General features: G+C 41.7%; 1 protein-coding gene across 18 annotated transcripts in view; it reads right to left on the reverse strand.

Moving 5' to 3' along the window:
• The window catches only part of foxp1b (forkhead box P1b), a 149,579-nt gene that overhangs the window by 67,276 nt on the left and 64,044 nt on the right, over window positions 1-18,259 (reverse strand). For all 18 annotated transcript variants that reach the window (XR_006843025.1, XM_046384756.1, XM_046384751.1 and 15 more), the window contains one exon: window positions 14,662-14,831. Coding sequence is in view for 17 of the 18 variants with exons in the window: in XM_046384756.1 (XP_046240712.1) it covers window positions 14,662-14,820 (159 nt within the window). In the remaining variant the exon portion in view is untranslated. The remainder of the gene's footprint in view (window positions 1-14,661; window positions 14,832-18,259) is intronic.

Genomic DNA, 18,259 nt, shown 5'->3' on the forward strand with positions numbered 1-18,259 from the left:
AATTGACCAAGATGCTGCTACTCTGTCCCCTCACCTCCGAATCCCAGCGGCCCCGTTTTCAATTTAACACAGGACTTGGCCAGATTTCACTCATTGCAGGACTAAGGCACATCTTTGACACTTTTACATTAGAAACACAGCTTTCTACTGATTAAAAACCTTCCCTGTGTCTCTCTCTTTCTCTCGCTGTAGGGCAAGAGTTAATGCGAGAGAGGTGTCCATTTCCTGTCCCCCTCCCTCCCGCTCCTCCCCTCCTTCCCTCCAAATCAACCACAAATAACTCACAGCCTCCTGCGCCTATCTTGATTTCACTCCAGAAGATAAGAACACCATTTATTGTTTTCATTGAGCTTGAGTGCTAAGACAGAGAGCACAAAATTACTCTCAGATCGAGATAAATACGCCACAAATCGCTAATTCAATCCATCCTTGATGCCGGTGATGTTTTGAAGAGAGGGCAATATCAAAAGATTGCACCGTGAAACCGGAGTCTGGTGGCGTGATACCGGCTAGAGACCTCATCAAATTGAGAAGGAAAGCGAACTGTAACTCGAGTCAGAATTCCCTTTGGAGAAGAGGCGAGCTGGTACAATATGTCTGAGCATTAAATGCAGAATGTGTATCCTCTGTAGCTGTCACAGAAATGGATTTGTAAGAGAATAGACTAAATATGTATCATGGTTTGGGCTCTGGGATGTCCGCGACGCAAAGAATTGACAAGATGTGTGTGAGTGTAACAGTGTGTGTGTGTGTGTGTGTGTGTGCGTGCGTGTGCATGCGTGCACGTGAAAAGAGCAGTGCTGCCCCCAGCAGTGACGGTGTGGTGGTGAGGGGCTGAGGAGTGGAGAGTATTTACTGATATGGTTATCTTGTCCTGTGACAGGCAGGACCACTCAATCAGCCAGCGATGGCCCAAGCTCAGGCGAGCATTACACGCACATCCCCGCACTTCTGGGGAGGAGGCATCAGCCAGGCCAAATCTGATCAATAAATGCAGTTCCCCTGTGCCACAGCTATCTGAGATGAAGATGATATTACGTGGAAGTGAGCAAAGTGATGGAGACAGCGCGGGGAGAAACAGAGAAGGACATAAAGAGAGAGAAAAGGAGACAGAGCTGAAGGTGGAACCTCCTCTATGGCTCGGCTTCTTAAAGGCAAAGCCTCTCTCTACTGGAGAGCATGGAGATAACATGCTGGTATGTTTTTAATAAGAACCTTGTGCCTCGCAACACTCACTTTACCAGATCAAAGAGCCAAGGATTTATATGCTGCAGACAGTCTCACATTAATTATCAAAAACTTGAATTAAAAAATAAAAACTTGTCTGTCCAGCAGAGTTACATACCAATTAAAAACACAATCCTGGCAAAATCCAACTGACATTTCTAATGATGCCTTTTAAAAATTACTGGCATGTATATGTTATTAAAGAAATTTGCATTTAGCAACGAGGAAAAATAAATATAGTGTTGAGTGTGCAGATAAGAGCTTGGTAATTAGAAGTAGGCATTGCAGTGGTGGAAAACATTTGAAGAACAAACCTGGACTAGTTTGCTTCTTTGCCTGTTGCCCTACAGATATTTTACATTATTCAATCCAAAATACCATCTTTCTGATTCTAACTTTTCTTTTGCATGTTAATGTTTAATAAGAGCCCTTGGCTATCTATGGGCACAATTATTAGATATCCACAGAGAGAAATTGAAAAATTAATCATACTCTCAGTTTTGTACTTCTCTGGTCTATTGGAAATGGCTCTAACAGCTGTGGCTTCTCCCCTGTCACACGTTCTGTCTAAATACAGTCAATCTGTTGCCAGAGATGTGCTGCTTGTGGAATGGAGACAACTGCATCAACGGAGTAGAAAACTTATTATTTATGTGTTGGCTTTTGTCCTGGTTGGATATCAACTGATGTGTTGGATTTTTTTTTTTTTTGTTTTTTTTTTTTCACAGCCAATAGTATTGGTAATTTGAGATATGTTAGCCAATATCTGCAATCAGTATACCACAATACTGATTTCTTGCCCATAGAGCTTATCAGAAAAATGATCACTTGAACATACATCAGCATGAAAAGAACTACCTAAAATAACAGAAATCATCTTTGGGAAAATATTATTTAATGTGTACTTTTTGTTTTTGGTTTGGCCCATTTCCCATCTGCTAACATGGAGGGGGGGGGGGGGGGGGGGGATTTATGTCCTACTGCAGCCAGCCATCAGGGGGCGATCGAGATGTAGGCTTCAGTTTTGGGGAGCTGTGACGTCATCCATCTTTGTATGCCAACTAAGTACAATTGTCAATACAACAGTCCAATTCTATACTGTACTCAAATACAAATTTCAGATACTTCGGACAAAAAAAAACAAAAAACGCTGATTCCGATAACTGGAAACGTTCTGCATACAGGCTCTGATAATCGGCCATTAGTGTGTCTACCTCCACTCCTGATACACTACAACAGGCCCGTTGCAAGTGTTGATGATTATATTATATAGAGGTGATTCCCCCAGGCCTGACAGTGGGTATGTTTAGTTATCCAAAATACTACACCAAGAAGCGTAGAAGGGCTTCGTCTGACAGGATGTCGTGTCAATAGGTGAAGGCAGTGGGGAAATCTCTACCAGCACATACTGATAGACGACACATTAACACACTCCCTGGTTTACACACAGTGCCGTAATAGGATGCATATCCAGCAACAGTTACAAATACAAAATTGCTTAGACCAGGTGTCTTGGCCAGTTTCCATACAACTCAATTATCCCTGCATGGGCCCTGTAGGTTTTCAATAATCCTTGTTTTGGCCCTCACCATTTCTGTATGCAATTTATGCTAATATGATGTACTGAGTATAAAATATGCTAATGTGCAGACAAAACAGCATTAAGTTATAGTTGACAGAGGGGTTTATTTCACACACTGTCAAGTTTCTAAGTGGCAATTTTAGCTTTTGAAAGGCACGTAGCTATGTATTAAGGTATTATGCAGAATACCGGTAACTAAAATGTCAGTACTGCTTAAATACTGTTGTGTGAATTTAATGTACTCTACTTTCACTTAAGTTGATTTACTAGGTGAAATCCCAGCATCACCTCTGGAATATGCAGATTAAAATGTTTACAGTACAAGTTGAAAAAAGTACAACTCCCTGTAATTAATTCTGGTGTACAAATACACTGACCGCATCAAACAAAATACTGAGAGCTCAGTATCCACGTCACCTTTCCGAAGGAACGTTCAGCCACTTCAGCCCACCCATACTCTAGAGGATGGTTGGCTTTAGTTAATCATTATTATCAGTTTTGCATTTTGCAAATTAATGACTTTCCAAATTAATCAAGCACCAATACTGTGGCATAATGCAGGCTAATGTGGCCAAATTAACTTAGGCTTGAAGAATTGTAAATTCAGCATCATTAGATAAAAGCAGATCCTGAGAGGTTTACTCTTCTTCTTTTCATTTTATTTATTCTTTTTTCTGTTGGCTGCAAGAGACATCAAAGCCATGTCATTGTTGTTTTGTGTACCAATATTTTCCTATAACAAACAGCGACTGAAGCAATAAAGCACTTTACTTGTTCAAATTATAAGATACACTTTATAGAGAAAAGTATTTGGACATATGACCATTACACTGGATTCTAATTACACTGATATGAAGATGGTCTTCGTTTTGGAGCTGTATTAGCTTCCAGAGTGTTTCTGTGGGAATTTTGCCCATTCATGCAGTAGAGCATTTGTGAGGTCACACACTGATGTTGGACACAAACACCTGGCTCACAATCTCCGTTCCAGTTCATCCCAAAGGTGTTGGATGGGGTTGAGGTCAGGGTTCTGTGTGGGCAAAACTGCACTGTCCAAAATGTCTTGGACTTTTGTCCACATATTGTATGAAAATACTGCTTTGAATCAGGTTGTTTTTATTTGCTTCTTAATCCGTTTTGCACTACGGTGGGTTGCAGCTGAAAGAATAAAGCTTGTACAATAAATGTGTCACATGCACATCATTAGGATTGATATTAATTTCATGGAATACATAAATGAAGGCCTAATTATAGTCAGATCTACCGCCCTCATGATGAGGTAGTGATATTATAAGCATATAAATTTACACATTCACACAGTCTGTGAAATTTTGCCAACTGTCGTTCCAGCTTTTGTAGCCGAAACTGAGTTGCTTTTAGCCCGGATTATGTGTCAAGTTTGCTCCTCGTCTGTAAAATGCAGACAAACTACTCTGCTGCCAGTAGACTTGTTTATGTTTGCGATTGGTTGTATGCACATTCCACTTCTTTTATGCGAAGGTGCTCACGGATACACAGTGGAATCCTGGGTTAACATACTGTGTTGATAAGCACCTTCATGTGGCCGCTTAGCGAGAGTGCGGTTGTTAGGCTTAGTGAAGTCAGATGAACTGAAAAATATCCCAGGTATGTTGAACTTGCTTAAGGCCTCTTTCTGTTAAATTGTTGCCAGAAGTGAAATATTTACCTGACACAGAAACATGTGGTGCCATAGTATCCGACTCATGCTGATGTTTACTTTTCCTTCTCAATGTATCAAAGTTATATTAACGTTTTATATATTGACTGTAGCAGTAGCATCTGAGAGACATTTTCAGTGTGTTTTCTGAGAACAAGACCAGTGATGGATCTTATGTGCTCTCCATCTGCCTCCCAGTACACTCCTGTTGGACTTACTCAATTTCCTCTGCCATGCTTCAAACCCAATCCCCCCGCCCGCCCCAATCCCACCCACAGACACACAGAGACATGCACACAGAGCCCCCGGACACAATGGCCTCCTCCCTAAACAACTCTTTCTTTAACATCTGCCCAGAAGCAGCACTGCTGCCTTTTGTCCACTCACTGTCTCCTAAGGCATGTCATCCACCTCTAATCAAGCAGAAAATGGTCATAAATATTTCTTTCTGCTAGATTTCACATTCACATTTCACGCAGGGACATGATATTTTCCCCCTACCTCCAGGGAGCACCTAATGCAAAAAACAGTTACTTATATTCAAGGCTCATGTTCCTTCAGTCAAATGTAGAACATATTCCTCGTTTTCGGGGGAGAAAACAAGAAAAAAGGGGGGTTGGGGAGAGGAGACAAGAGGAGGGGGAAGACATAAAGGATCGTCTTATTTTCTGTGCCATTTACTGGCTAGTACTTTCACAGCCATCCCATTACATCATGTCAAAGATTGTAAACAAGCAAATAACAACAGCACATCAGAGACCGCAGTGTGTGAGCGGCACATACTGTCCTGCTCGGGAGGTCTCTCCACAGTCAACCGAGGAGGGGAAAACATTTGTTTTTACTGTCCATTTAAATAATATATATCTTTTTTGTACAGGCAAAAAGGTTGCAGGAGGATTTATATGAACCATTGTCTCTGGCCTGGCTAAGTATTTATGGCACATGCCATTCACAGGATGCAGAGGTGCCATCACGGTTATTTATGACCAGACATCCCATCATGGCATATCATTCTCTAAATGGTATACAGCTATTCACCAGTGAATACCGACCTGTGCCATTTTTCTTATAAATAGAGGCCATGTCACTGCTGAACGTGCAGAGGGGTTGTTATTAATCACTGATACATACTTTGATGGGTGAATACATGTCAAACAATCAAATTTACTCTGAGAGACCTATACAAGGCGTGGCTGTCCATGCATATTTACTTCAATGAAGGCTCATTTGATCATCAGCATCTGTAATTTATCACATTCCACTCTGTGTGCCAAAAACACAGCTGTCAGTGTTTTTCTGCATCACATAAAAAAGGATATATACTGCACACTAGTGCTGTAATGACAACCGACACTTCATTACCACTACACAGCTACATGAGATTTAATTCTATGTAAGATTATTATAATCATACTATCATTATCATACTAATTATCATTTTATTAGTATGTTTATGTCAGCCTAAGACCTATAACATCAACATTTTATTTACATACTTACTGAGGAACACTTACCTGCCCAGAGAACGACATATGGCATAGTTTGTAATGGGCGAGGCCTTCAAATACAGTTTGAAAACTCATGTATGTGACTCAGTTCCAATGCGGCAAAAAGGTGCAGCTGGACAATGTGACTAAAACATTATATCTAATATCTGATTCTGATATCTTTATCTACTTTAAGCCTTGAAATGGTGGTGATGGTATAATAATGTAATGGGTGTTATAATATGTAACATGTAAACATATATCACTTACAAACTTATCAAAATACATGTGTAACCAAACCACTCGCAGTGATGGGCTGCGTGATTAATTGTACATGTTGAGAATCACTTTCAGGTTACGCATTACTCATTACTCATCTATTATGAATACGCTATACTGTAGTGCACATATACTGTACATATTTAAACATGATTAAAAACATCCGCATCATCATCATCATGTGTCAGTGTTATGGTGATGGAATTGTGCTGAAGTATTCACTATGTATGACACTGCCATAAACAATCATAGCAAAATAATAATAAAGTGTCACAGAAACTGTCCCGGACCCATCTGACAGTTCATTACCGTCACTCAAAGTTCACTTTCCTTTATTTCCAATATGATTATAGCTGCAGTCTCTTCTGCTAAGCATAAACAAGCTTTTGACTTTCTTTGGCTAAAATAACTTCAGGGGGAAGGTGAACTAAGAAAAATAATTTCTACTCTTCTTTTTCAGAGGTACCTCATCCTCATTTCATCCTATCAGTCAGCTCACCTCTTAAAATCTACTCTGTAACTTTGAGTCCTTTTGGAGCTGAGACACTGTGGGCACGGTAATCTCAGGATGCTCTGGGGAGCAATATCTGCAGTCTGTGCACTAACAAACGGCAGCAGGTGGCAAACAGCCATTTTGCTACCATCACCTAGCTCCTCTTAGAGCCCAGCACTTCCCCCTCTGTCATCCAACATGGCCAGGGCTCGCAGGCAGACGCCAAGAATGAACACTGATGTCTATTACCCACATTGTGTCAAGAGATCATGAATAAGATATAAAAGCGAGCCTCACTACAGGACTTTCACATTAGCCTGGCTGTGTAGGTGGTGCCCTCGATGCATACATGTATATACGCAAATGCACATGGTTGCACGTGCCCTGCACGCACGTCCACACACGTTTGCATAAAGATGCGTGCACATTTGCAAGCGCATACATACAGTGTCTATCCAAAGTCTCTCAGGAAACTCTACACCTTTGTAGCCGCTCACATGTGTGCCCAAAAGATGCCTTAATCTGCAACAAGGATTAGGGCTTATTGAAACAAATAAGTGTTTTAAGGGGAGACAGTCCCAGTTTCAATTTCAATAGCTCATTTAACCCTTATCTGTCCAAATCCTTGGGGTCCATTCTATGTTAATTGGATCTACATTGCACTAGCATTGGGGGTGTTAACAAGCACAGCCTATGAATATTAATTACCCTGAAGTTTTCTGCACAGGAAAGACTTCACTGATACATATTAATTCTATGAAGTTTTTAAAGTAGTGCTCTCATTAAAAATGAATAGGCCGTGCGCTTGAATGTTTTCCCAAGAGTAACTGTGCATCCTCAAGTCTATCCCTAATAAACTGGGTCAGATTGACTATCCTTAAAGAATAGCGTCTCCTTAAAATGGCATTATTATTATTATTCTGCAGCCGCATGTAAACATTCCATTTGGGTGAAGAAAGGGTTTTGTTGAAACAGTGTTTTGACAAAGGCTATTAAATCCAGTCATGTCTGAGCGTGTACTTTCCCAACCACAGTCTCCTGAGGCCCTGTTAAAACGGTTACTTATTTACAACGCTAAACACACAAGTTGCTCAGCTAAACAGTGCAAAATTACCCTCTGCGCCTGTGTGTGCATGGGTGATGATTTGTGTGTACGTCTTGATGTGGAGCATTCAGAAGCAGTTGTTGGCACTACTTTAAATAAAACATTGAGGATGCATTAGTCCTCTGGCTAGCCGAGGCCTCTCTCTAAGCCATTTAATACTGAACTGATGCAGACGTGTTTCCCTGTCTGCCTCCAGCCAGCTGCTTCAGACACCTGCTCGAAGTTTAGAGTTGCCCACTTCAGCATAAACACGCAGACCGTGGCCATCAAAGACCATCCGGGCGCCACACAATGAGAGCCACTTCACTCTTCCTAATGATACCAGCATGCACTTGCATCATTTACATGGGAGGCATTTGTACGTGCACACGTCCTTGAGAGGTTTTCTCATCCACACATTCTCCACAGGGACACAGTATATCAAGCCTTAAACAAAGAGGATGCAGAATGCTTGAAATTTTCTCTGATTACATTTACACACACACACACACATGGACACACACATGCACAGGCTCACTCACAAGAAACCAGATTAATATGAGAAATCAGTTTAGGTCTGGTAATCGAATGAAAGGTTCACATGTTCTGCAACTGTTTATTTCAAAGCCACAGTTTGCACACAACTGGTCAGTGATCCGATTGATGCCCTCCCACCAACAATACTTCCGAACAAGCACTGAGACATTTCAAATGCTTTTTATCTGGCATGTTATTTAAGGAACCCACTTGGTGATGTGATGAGAATTAAGGTGTTTGTTTAGTTATACGAATTGGGTTGACAGTGTTTATTTGTGAACTTTTAACATATTGCTGCTAGCCTTTGCCATGCAAAAGTGCACACAGTAAAAGCTCATTAACAATTAGTAAAACGGTCAGAAATAACTGCTGTGTCTGTAACATTTCTCAATATTATTTTGCTGTTTGCAACCAAATATGAAGAGAGATTCTTTTATGTTTTGGTATCAATAGCTATGGTCTTAATTCCTCAACCAAATACAGGAAATAAAAGAGAAAATCAAACAAAGTCCTTGATGGTCTTGATGAGTTCAGCAAACTGGCCTTGAATGATGTCATTTGATTTTTAACAAAAATAAACTAAAGACAATAACATTTTTCTATACAAATTTCATTACTAATGGAGTCACTTAATTCCAGGCCAGGTTGTGATATCATGTTACTGTACAAATTACAACAGTGGCAACAATCAAATTTATGTTAACACACTTTCTTCTCCTTTGTGCTGGAATAAGATGGAAACTAAGATACAGGACGAGTGTGTGAGTGTGTGAGTGTGAGTGTGTGTGTGTGTGCGTGTGTGTGTGTGTGTGTGTGTGCGTGCGTCTGTTCTGATTACCAAAATGTCAAACAACTCCTGTGATCCCCCTCCTGTTGCCCACATAAGCAGGGTGTGTAAACAGGATGTCGACAGTCAACTATTTTGAACTATGGCTTTCGGCACACATGCAACCTGTGCTTCATCTCTTCCCAGTTGGGGAGCAGCGGCTGGAGGTAGACTCAACAAAATGGATGAGTTCATAGACCGGCTGTCTTGGAAGGCATCCATAAGACAAAGGAGAGGTGCTGGTCGGTTTACTTCCCAAAACCTCACTAACAAAACCCGAGTGACAAAAAAGATTTGAAAAGTCACAGCTAGACTAAACAGATTTTTCTTCTGATAAAAGAAAAACATGCATGCAACTGTGCTTGAATAAAAGCAATATGATTCAAGCGAGAGAAGCTCAAGCCTGTTTAAAATCGGTCCTAATATTTTCCAAGACACAGGCTGTGTTTTTTTTTCCTTTTTATAATTATTTCCCCCTTTTTTCGACATAACAGCGCATCACTGTTCAATTTTCACCTCCATCTGTGTGATTATTAATCAGATCACACATCAATTGCCTGAACCAGCAAAGAAATTCAGCCTGTAATAAAACTGTCATGTGCTGTGCTATAAAGACAGATGTTGCCAGTTGTGTGATAACATAATTAAACTGTTCTGTGAGGGATTCCATAAAATTATTCAAATTGGACGAGCACTATCATTTTACCAATAAAGCAATTTAGGGCAATATGCAGTGTCATAACACTGATGTTATCCTCTCCGCCAGATTTTCCAATAAGCTGGAGCCTCTGCTTGGCCTCCCGTGAGAATATGAACAGTATACATGAAGATACCTGAGAGCTCCTAGATATGGAGGAGCGTGCAAGTGTGCACTGTGTGGACTTGCATCCTTCCAGTGTGCTCTGCTCTGTGGATGCCTACTTGCACAAACTCTGTGTGTGCGTGAGTTAGATGACATGGCTCAGGCAGGAAGCACATATTCAGTGCGATAATGCACCCCAACTATTGGTCAAAAAGCACCCGGGGTAAAGAAGCCTTTATCACACATGTCAAATATTCAGCACTTTCATGCTCAGATATAGAATTCTGCAGTAGAGCAAATACAGAGAAACTGGAAGGAATTAAATTCAGAAGTGCGGCGATAAGGCCGCGTTCTTCTTGTGAAACACCATATTTCAATCCAGGCGTAGCACTCTCTCCCTCTTGCTCTCAGCTCTGCAGCAAAGTACATGCCTATTAGCATTAGCAGAGATCTGAAGCAGCAGATGCTCTCTGACCTCCACTCTGACCTGATGCTGTTAACTCTCTCAGCCTGACCATTAGCCTGTAATGCGGATTGAACGCCAGAAACCAGCAGGCCCCTGCGCTGGCAGGCATGGCCTTTGGGCCTCTATTCTGTCTGAGCATGCGTGTGTTCACATGTGTACTGTATATTTGTGTGTACCTGTCTATCCTCTAGCATTTTCCCCTGAAGCCCGGGCAAAGCAGGGCTTGGCCACGGTGGCTAAGACGTGCATTTCCACCTTCTCAAGCCTCCACAAGGGACCCTGTAAGCCTTGCATTATGCAAACAGGAAGCCTGTGCCCACTCAGCTCTTTCTGCGGCCACTATTATGCGTGTCACTCTCTCGTCTCTGCACACGCAACAAGATGGACACCTCAACCACGCAGACAGAGGAAAAGAGGAAAAATTATTGGCTGGTCTTTTCTTGCAACATGTGACAAAATTTTAAAGTGAGTCTTTTCCAAAGCAGACTGGATGGATATGAAAAAAAATAATAAAAAAAGGGAATAAAAACTCATTTTCTTTTGAGATATCCAAGAAGTATCGTATTTGTGCAGTGTCACTGAGAGGAAGAGACAGGTTGATATTTTAGAAATCGCTTTAACTTGATTAAACAGATTCTGCTAAAAGACGGGATATTAATATTTAATACTCTACAGTTGTATCAGCTGAACCAAATTTCAAGGTGAAGGAACCTTGCATGGTTAAACATGTGAGACGCTGTAAACGCTTTGTTGAAACTGACCGTATATCACAGGAAATGTGTGTGGGGAGCTGAACGTTCTGAAGACGCAAAGCCCCTGAGATTATTATTGTCACTATGTGTTTATTATACCACTGCAACAGAACAACACAACTTCCTGTTGCAAAATCATTTAAATCACATAACACGTTATTACAAAACACTCTTTCATACTATTGTTTTTGTTGTTTTCTTCTCTCTCCTCCCTATCTTCACTTCCTCATGAGGATAACGTTAAAACCACAACTTCTGCAACACAAACAAAAACAGAAAATAAACATACTTGTGTTCTGGGGCTAACACATGTGTTATGAAAATATATTTTATTTATGTTTTTAAAAAAGTAGATTCTCATATATTATACATGAGCAACTGCAAACTACTGAGCACGGCCTGAAAAAGCTACACAATATGCACGACAAACACTTTAAAGCACACTCAGAACTCTAACCATTACAACATCACTTTGAGTTCCTCAAAAAAGTTAAATCTGCTAAATTTCCACAACATCTTAGAGAAATAAAGAGACAGAGACGGCACCTTCTTTTCATCCTTACCTCTTGACAAACAGTATTTGACTTACTAATAGAGATGCTTAAATCAAGCTTATGGTCCACTTCCCCCAAATCTGACTAGTCTACAAGATGAATTCCCCTGTCAGAATCAAGATGATCAAACAGATTACAATTATTTCATCCCCCATCTTTATTAATGAGGACTGTCTTTCATAGTTATGTTCCCTAATAAGAATAAATGATATGCCACTGCCAGGTTTGTTGTTCCCGCTTACTCTTAGAGTCTTGGGGGACTCTGAGACATTTGCACTTTGAGTGCAAGATTTTAGATTGATTTTTTGCATCACCTAAAGGGGTAATAGCATCTTGGATGTTGAGGAGAACAAAGAATGCTAAAAAAAAAAAAAGGAAGAAAAAGAAACAGAAAAAAAACCCCTCAGTGTGTCAGTTAGAGGCGTATTAGTGCAAGCTGCAAATAAAACTTAAAAGAAAGACTGTGAAATGCCACAAAAGTAAAAAGTTATCAAGTAATTGAGCGAAGATCGTAATGCCCTGGGGACAATTAACATGGTTCATGGTGCATGAGTGAAAATCCTGGGTTAGTCTAATGGGAGAATAAAAAGACTGCCTGCCTGCCTGCCTTCCCAGTAACACTACCCTGGTAAGTAGCCTATCAAAGCCCAGTGTCAGGAGCTGAGAGTGAGACATCTCGTCCTTCGTCCCCCATCCACGCACCATTTATCACGCACAACAATTCATATGCCTCCCTCTGTTTCAACTCCAACCGCAGGCCACAGAAATTAACCACTGGATTTGCTCAAAAGGCATAAAGCACAAAGAGCTTGTGACTGTAATACATCGAATTGAGAAGGAGGGAGCTGCTTGCTTTTCCTTCCTTTAAATGTCAGGGCAGATCTTGGACAGTAATAGCTTTTCCAGGGTGACTAGAAAACAGGGGACCATGCTTGGACGACTGGATCTATTCTAGCGGAGAGGCTTTATTTCCACCCCTCCTTGGTGTCAAGTGCACATCCATGACACGTTTCTCTCCATCTCCCCTGAGTCAATTCATCAAAGCTGTAACCCTGTTGCCTTTGCAGAGCGAATCAGAATGTGCCCCTGGCAAAGAATGAAGGAAAAGTCAACAGGAATTTAGTTTCAGTGCAACTGTTTACTCAACTGTGGCCTGCAGTTATTGAAATTTTATCCATGGTTTTGTGTGACTACTGCAGTAATGAATTCAGTATGGCTGTGATTTTCTCATTGACGACATGCTCATTTTGAGCTGGAAAAAAGGCAATTGGGAGGTGGGGTTTGGGACTGGGGTCTGGCTCTGGGTGAGTACAGATGGGGAGCGGCCCTAGTTAAGGCTGAAGGCCTTGCACTGAGAGTGAGGAGCAGGGCGCATGCCGACCCATCCTTTCTACTAACCTGTCCACTCACACTTCTTCTCTGGTATTTATTACAATAATGTCCCACTTAAACGTGTGTAATTTCTGCCACTCCCAATCAAAGCAATGAAAACAATGACACAGTGAATTAGCATTAGGGAGTTGTTGTCTTCATTGTTGCTGAAAATCTATCTGACATGACTCACAGAGAAAGGTTTGGAGAAAAGCTGCGTTTAGTCATGTTCACTGACTCTCCCTAATTTACAGCAACAGGCGACCAAAAGAAATGTACTGTTACCGTGAAAAAACTCCTTTGGGTTGTTACCATTGTTGGTAACGCTTAGGATGTATATATAACCACGGTCTTGTCGTTGTTTTAGGACATTTTAACGTGGAAATGTCACACATTACCCCATAAATGGGACACACCACCACAAGGTAACATCTAAAACACCACATCATCATGGCTTTTATTGTATGTTTGCCCCTCTACCGATTGTGCATACATTTCATCTACAATTAAATGAAGCCTGGGTGAAAGGGGGAAATAATTAACAAGATGAAACATATGTATAAAACTGATTATCACTACACTGATCTGCATATTATGGCAACTTCACAAACAAATGTTTCATACTCTGCGTTGTCAAAATGAGATATGAAAGAATATGCTGGTTATTATCAGTTCTGATGACAGATTCGTGTATCACCGTGTTACAATATCCAAACATCGTAATGTCAAGATGATTCTGCTAAAAGATGATAAATGATAATGCTTAATTATTGCTCAGCTCTATATGTTACGGTGCCCCCGCCTGCCCCGTTCCACACTGCTGCGTTGTTGCCCTCCCTGTGCAAACGCTGATGGATGTGCTGTGACAACAGACAGCGGCGCAAAGCCTGTGCATCATCACCAAACAGCTCCTGACAACAACCCTGGTCGTCCTGTCGGATAGACCAAGATAGCAGAAGACACACTGATCTTTTCAGTGTTGTTTCCTTAAACACGCTGTCGTGTGCCACATATAACGCTGACACCAACAGAAAGAGCTTGTCTGTTTGCCTCAAGTCGGAGACGGTGAAAATGTTTTGGGCTTCTTCTGCGATGGCGTGCATCTCCGTATCTCATTGGTGAATGAGCCAGAGTGTGGCATTAGCTGTGAGTGTGAGGTGTGTTTACAATGAGCCAGGGGAAAATGCTGTCATCCTATTGGATGTCAAAGTTTCCTGACTGTCTACAAAATCCTGTGGCACCTAAATACTTAAAATATGTCAGAACACCATGATAAATATTTGACCAAAATGCAGATGCCGCGTGCTATGATAAACACGCTCACGGCCAAACACGATCGCACAGAGAGAGCACTTCCCCTTCTTTAAATATTCAATTCTGTCCTCATTATACATAAATAATAATAATAATGTGTTTATGTACGGGATGTACTTTGAGATGGAATTAAATATTAAGTGGCACTTTAAGAGGGGGCTGGCGCCTGCTGTTGACATGGCTCCTTAAAGTGAAGGCAGGTGGTCTACCTGGTGCTGCTGGAGGTGCAGGAGGTCAGCTGCAGTCACCTCCACTGACGGCGTGGCGCTCTTGGGCCGCGACTCCCTGGACCCGCTCTCCACGCTCGCTCCTCCATTTTGATTGGCTGGTCCGTTGCTTGTCGCCTCCGTCCCAGATTCTTGCATCATGACTTAAAAACCTGGAAGAGGATGCAAAAAGGGAGAAAACAGGGACAGAGACAGAGAGAAACAGCTGTTAAAACACACAGCAGTGAGGTCGCATTTTAACTCTGGGCCAAACTATAAACATCTGTCATAACCTTCCCACACAATTTCACTTTTACTGCAGGTTTCCCTGTTGGTTTGTGCTTGTTTGTTTGCCTGTAGTATACGCAATGAGACAAACGCACACACTCTCACAGACTGCTTCTCCACAGAATAATGAACTGCTCCTTTGTTTTGTCTTTTCCGGTGCAGATCCCATGACAAGTCCACACTGGGCCGGAGAATAGGGAGAGGGACTCAGGTTTTGTTTGTGTTCTCTATTATGGGGCATATGCAGAGGTGCGGTGGAGGGGTTGGGGTGCAGCACACATCGGAGAGGAACCCAACCTGAGCTGAGTGAGAGCAGAGGAGCCCAAGAAAACAGTGGACCTCCAAAACAAAACACTTTCTATGGAAATGGATATATTTACTTGCATGGCTCCCAGAAGAACCGCGGCAGAATGGCTTTTTAATGGGAAACAGGGCAACTGTGTGAGGCCTGCCAAAGGATCTCCATGAGAAACATCCAATCTGAGGCCAAGGAAAAACAGGCAAATCCTTCAGGGGTGCTCAATTAACACCAAAATTCAGGTCTGAATATAAATAAACACCTTGGAGTTGTTGGAAAAAATGCTTCTCTTTCATAACTCTTTCATAAAAGGATAACACACAACTACGTAGAGGGATTTTTGCTTTATGTTAAGATATAACAGTAACAATCAGCATTAAATGTGAATAAACAGCTATTTACTTTACTTTGTCTACTGTGCTTTTGGCTACATAAAAGCCAGACAGACATGCCACCCCCTCACACACCCTCTTTGTCTCTCTGGGGATGAGTGCCAGTGACACTGGTGCATATCTGCACCCGTATTCCTCAAATCAGTGGAATGATTTACAGCTATTGTGAGTCAGTCGCAGGCCTCAGTGGCGCAACGCGTCTAGCCTCCCAATTCCAGGGTGGTTAATGAAGCTGACCAAGTCAGGCAGAAGCGAATTAACTTGGCTGATTAATTATTTATATGAAGCAGAATAAATGCCTTTAAAACATCGGGCCACATCATGAAAGAAGGTGAAAATGGAACTAAATGCAGATTTATGGCGTTGCATTTAAGGCGTGTAATAGGAGGGCCGGTGCGAATTAATATGTGCTCAGCTACATGCGCACAGAGTCTCCAGAGATCCAGATCTAAACAAGATGCAGACACCCACCCAGACACCACAGGGACACACGCTCAGGCTGACAGACAGGAAATTGAGGCTGACAACTTGTAAGTAAGAATATTTACACAGCACAGGTGAGATAATAATCAAGACATGGGAATATTAAAGAATAAACAGCACTATAGGCACCGCTGCTCCTTCAGATCGAGGTTCTCACGAGTACTTTCTCAGCTCAGTGTCATCAGTAGCAGTTGTGGGCTACGGTGAGCTAAAACAGTACCAGAGCAAAAATCTTAAGTCCTCTACAGTTTAGATCTCCACTCCGGCAGAAGCCCTCCTTGCAAGAAGCATATCTGAGTGAGTCATCTGACACTGTGGCCTGTGCCGGTTCAGTTGTGTGTCATGACGCCCCCACACTCAGGGGCCTGTCTGAGCAGCTTGGACCCGGCCTACAGGCTCCGTTCTGTAGGCTGGGGCTAGAAGTCCCCTCCACCACCATCCCCTCCCCTTCCTCCAGACAGATGTTGACCCGGCTCACCCTTCCAGTCTGGCACAGCCTCCCTCCATAATGGGATTTTCTAAACAAGGAGTGAGCAAGAGGAATACTGTGGGATGGGATGCAGCCAGCCACAACTCCATCTACAGGCCCTTGCTCGCACCAACTCCCCTTCTGAGACACCAATTAGAAACACACATTCTCGGGCAAAATTAAATGCCATTTGAAATAAACCGTGTGCTGGCGTTACTCGCCCCCACTTATTTTTCAAATAAAAGACATTTTTTCCACATTCAGAAAAAAAGAGGGGCCTGCTTTCTTTTTTTCCAAAGCTACATAAAAGGGGGGAAAGTAATGGCTATTATACATGCACTGTCATTCCATGCAAAATTTTCATAATTATAACGGAAAGGCGTAAATTTCCAAATGCATGGCATCTCCAAAAGTAATCAAGAGAATGAGCCGCGGGGCTATTTTAATGTATGCAAAACTAGTGACCCACAATAAAGGAGAGAAAGGCTACAATGAATGCAAAGTAATGCGCGCATGCTTGGAACCGGCACTGATGAGGGGACGGCTAAAATTAACACCCAATTAATTTTAGAATTGACAAACAAATGAAACCCATAAATCTACTTTCTCATTAATTTCACCACAGAATAATTCAAAGCTGCAATATCATGACCGAAAAAATTGGAGGGAAAAAGAAAATGGAAAACGGGCATTATCCATCATAAATATCAAGCAGATAGGAAAGAGCCTTATTAGAGAGTTGCAGTGATAACAATGTTAATCTGTGAAGCACTGAGGCAGGGACGCCATCATCAGCTGGGGCTCGGGCAACTCGGTCACGTGACTTGGCCCAATGTTTGTTTATCTATCTATTTATTTTCACTCTGCTCAGGGGATAGCCTTGTCTGTGATGACTCAAAAAGCTCCAAGATTTTCCATCCGCTCCATTTAAACAACATGCACGAATTTAGCTGTAATTATGGGTCAAGAGTGCTTCTAAAAGGGGTGTAGTGGGTGGTACGGATGCATGGTATGTTTTTTTTTTTTTCCCAAATGGATACCAGTGACCGACAATTGCCTCCCAATACCAATGAGGTAACTGATAAATTCACAAATTCTGTATTTAAAAAAAAAGTTAATAACTTTTTATAACGTACGCTAACCTGAGAGTAAAAAAGGCTGTAATGTGCAAAGATGGACGATTGAACATCTAGACTTGTTGTGTTAAAACTCATCGACTTTTCCCCTCGTGTCTGAACTCTTGTGGAACATGCATTACAAACTGCACTCATGTTGTCTCCCACTGTAACTGTAAAGCAGTTCACACAACATTCAATCTACACACTGCGGCGATTTGACATCATGAACGTGAAAAAGAAGAAGAAGAAATGCAACCGTGTGCCGCGCTCCTTCTTCTTCTCTGTTTATTGCTGGATGACCAATCAACTTTAAAGGGGCATACCACCACCCTACTGTATCGAAGCGTATAGATGCTGCACTATTAAGTCAATGTAAGCAAACTGGATTCGTATTATCGCCTCTATTTATCAGCAATACAGTCGGTTGATAAACAAGAAAATAAATTTCTCATTATCAGGACAATATATCATGCATTCACTGTTAATGGGGTTCAAAACATATGTACTCATAGTCCAGACACAAATATTCCAACATAAAACAACAGGCAAAAGC

Source organism: Scatophagus argus, chromosome 3 (assembly GCF_020382885.2).
Source record: "Scatophagus argus isolate fScaArg1 chromosome 3, fScaArg1.pri, whole genome shotgun sequence".
Taxonomy (NCBI): Eukaryota; Metazoa; Chordata; class Actinopteri; family Scatophagidae; genus Scatophagus; species Scatophagus argus.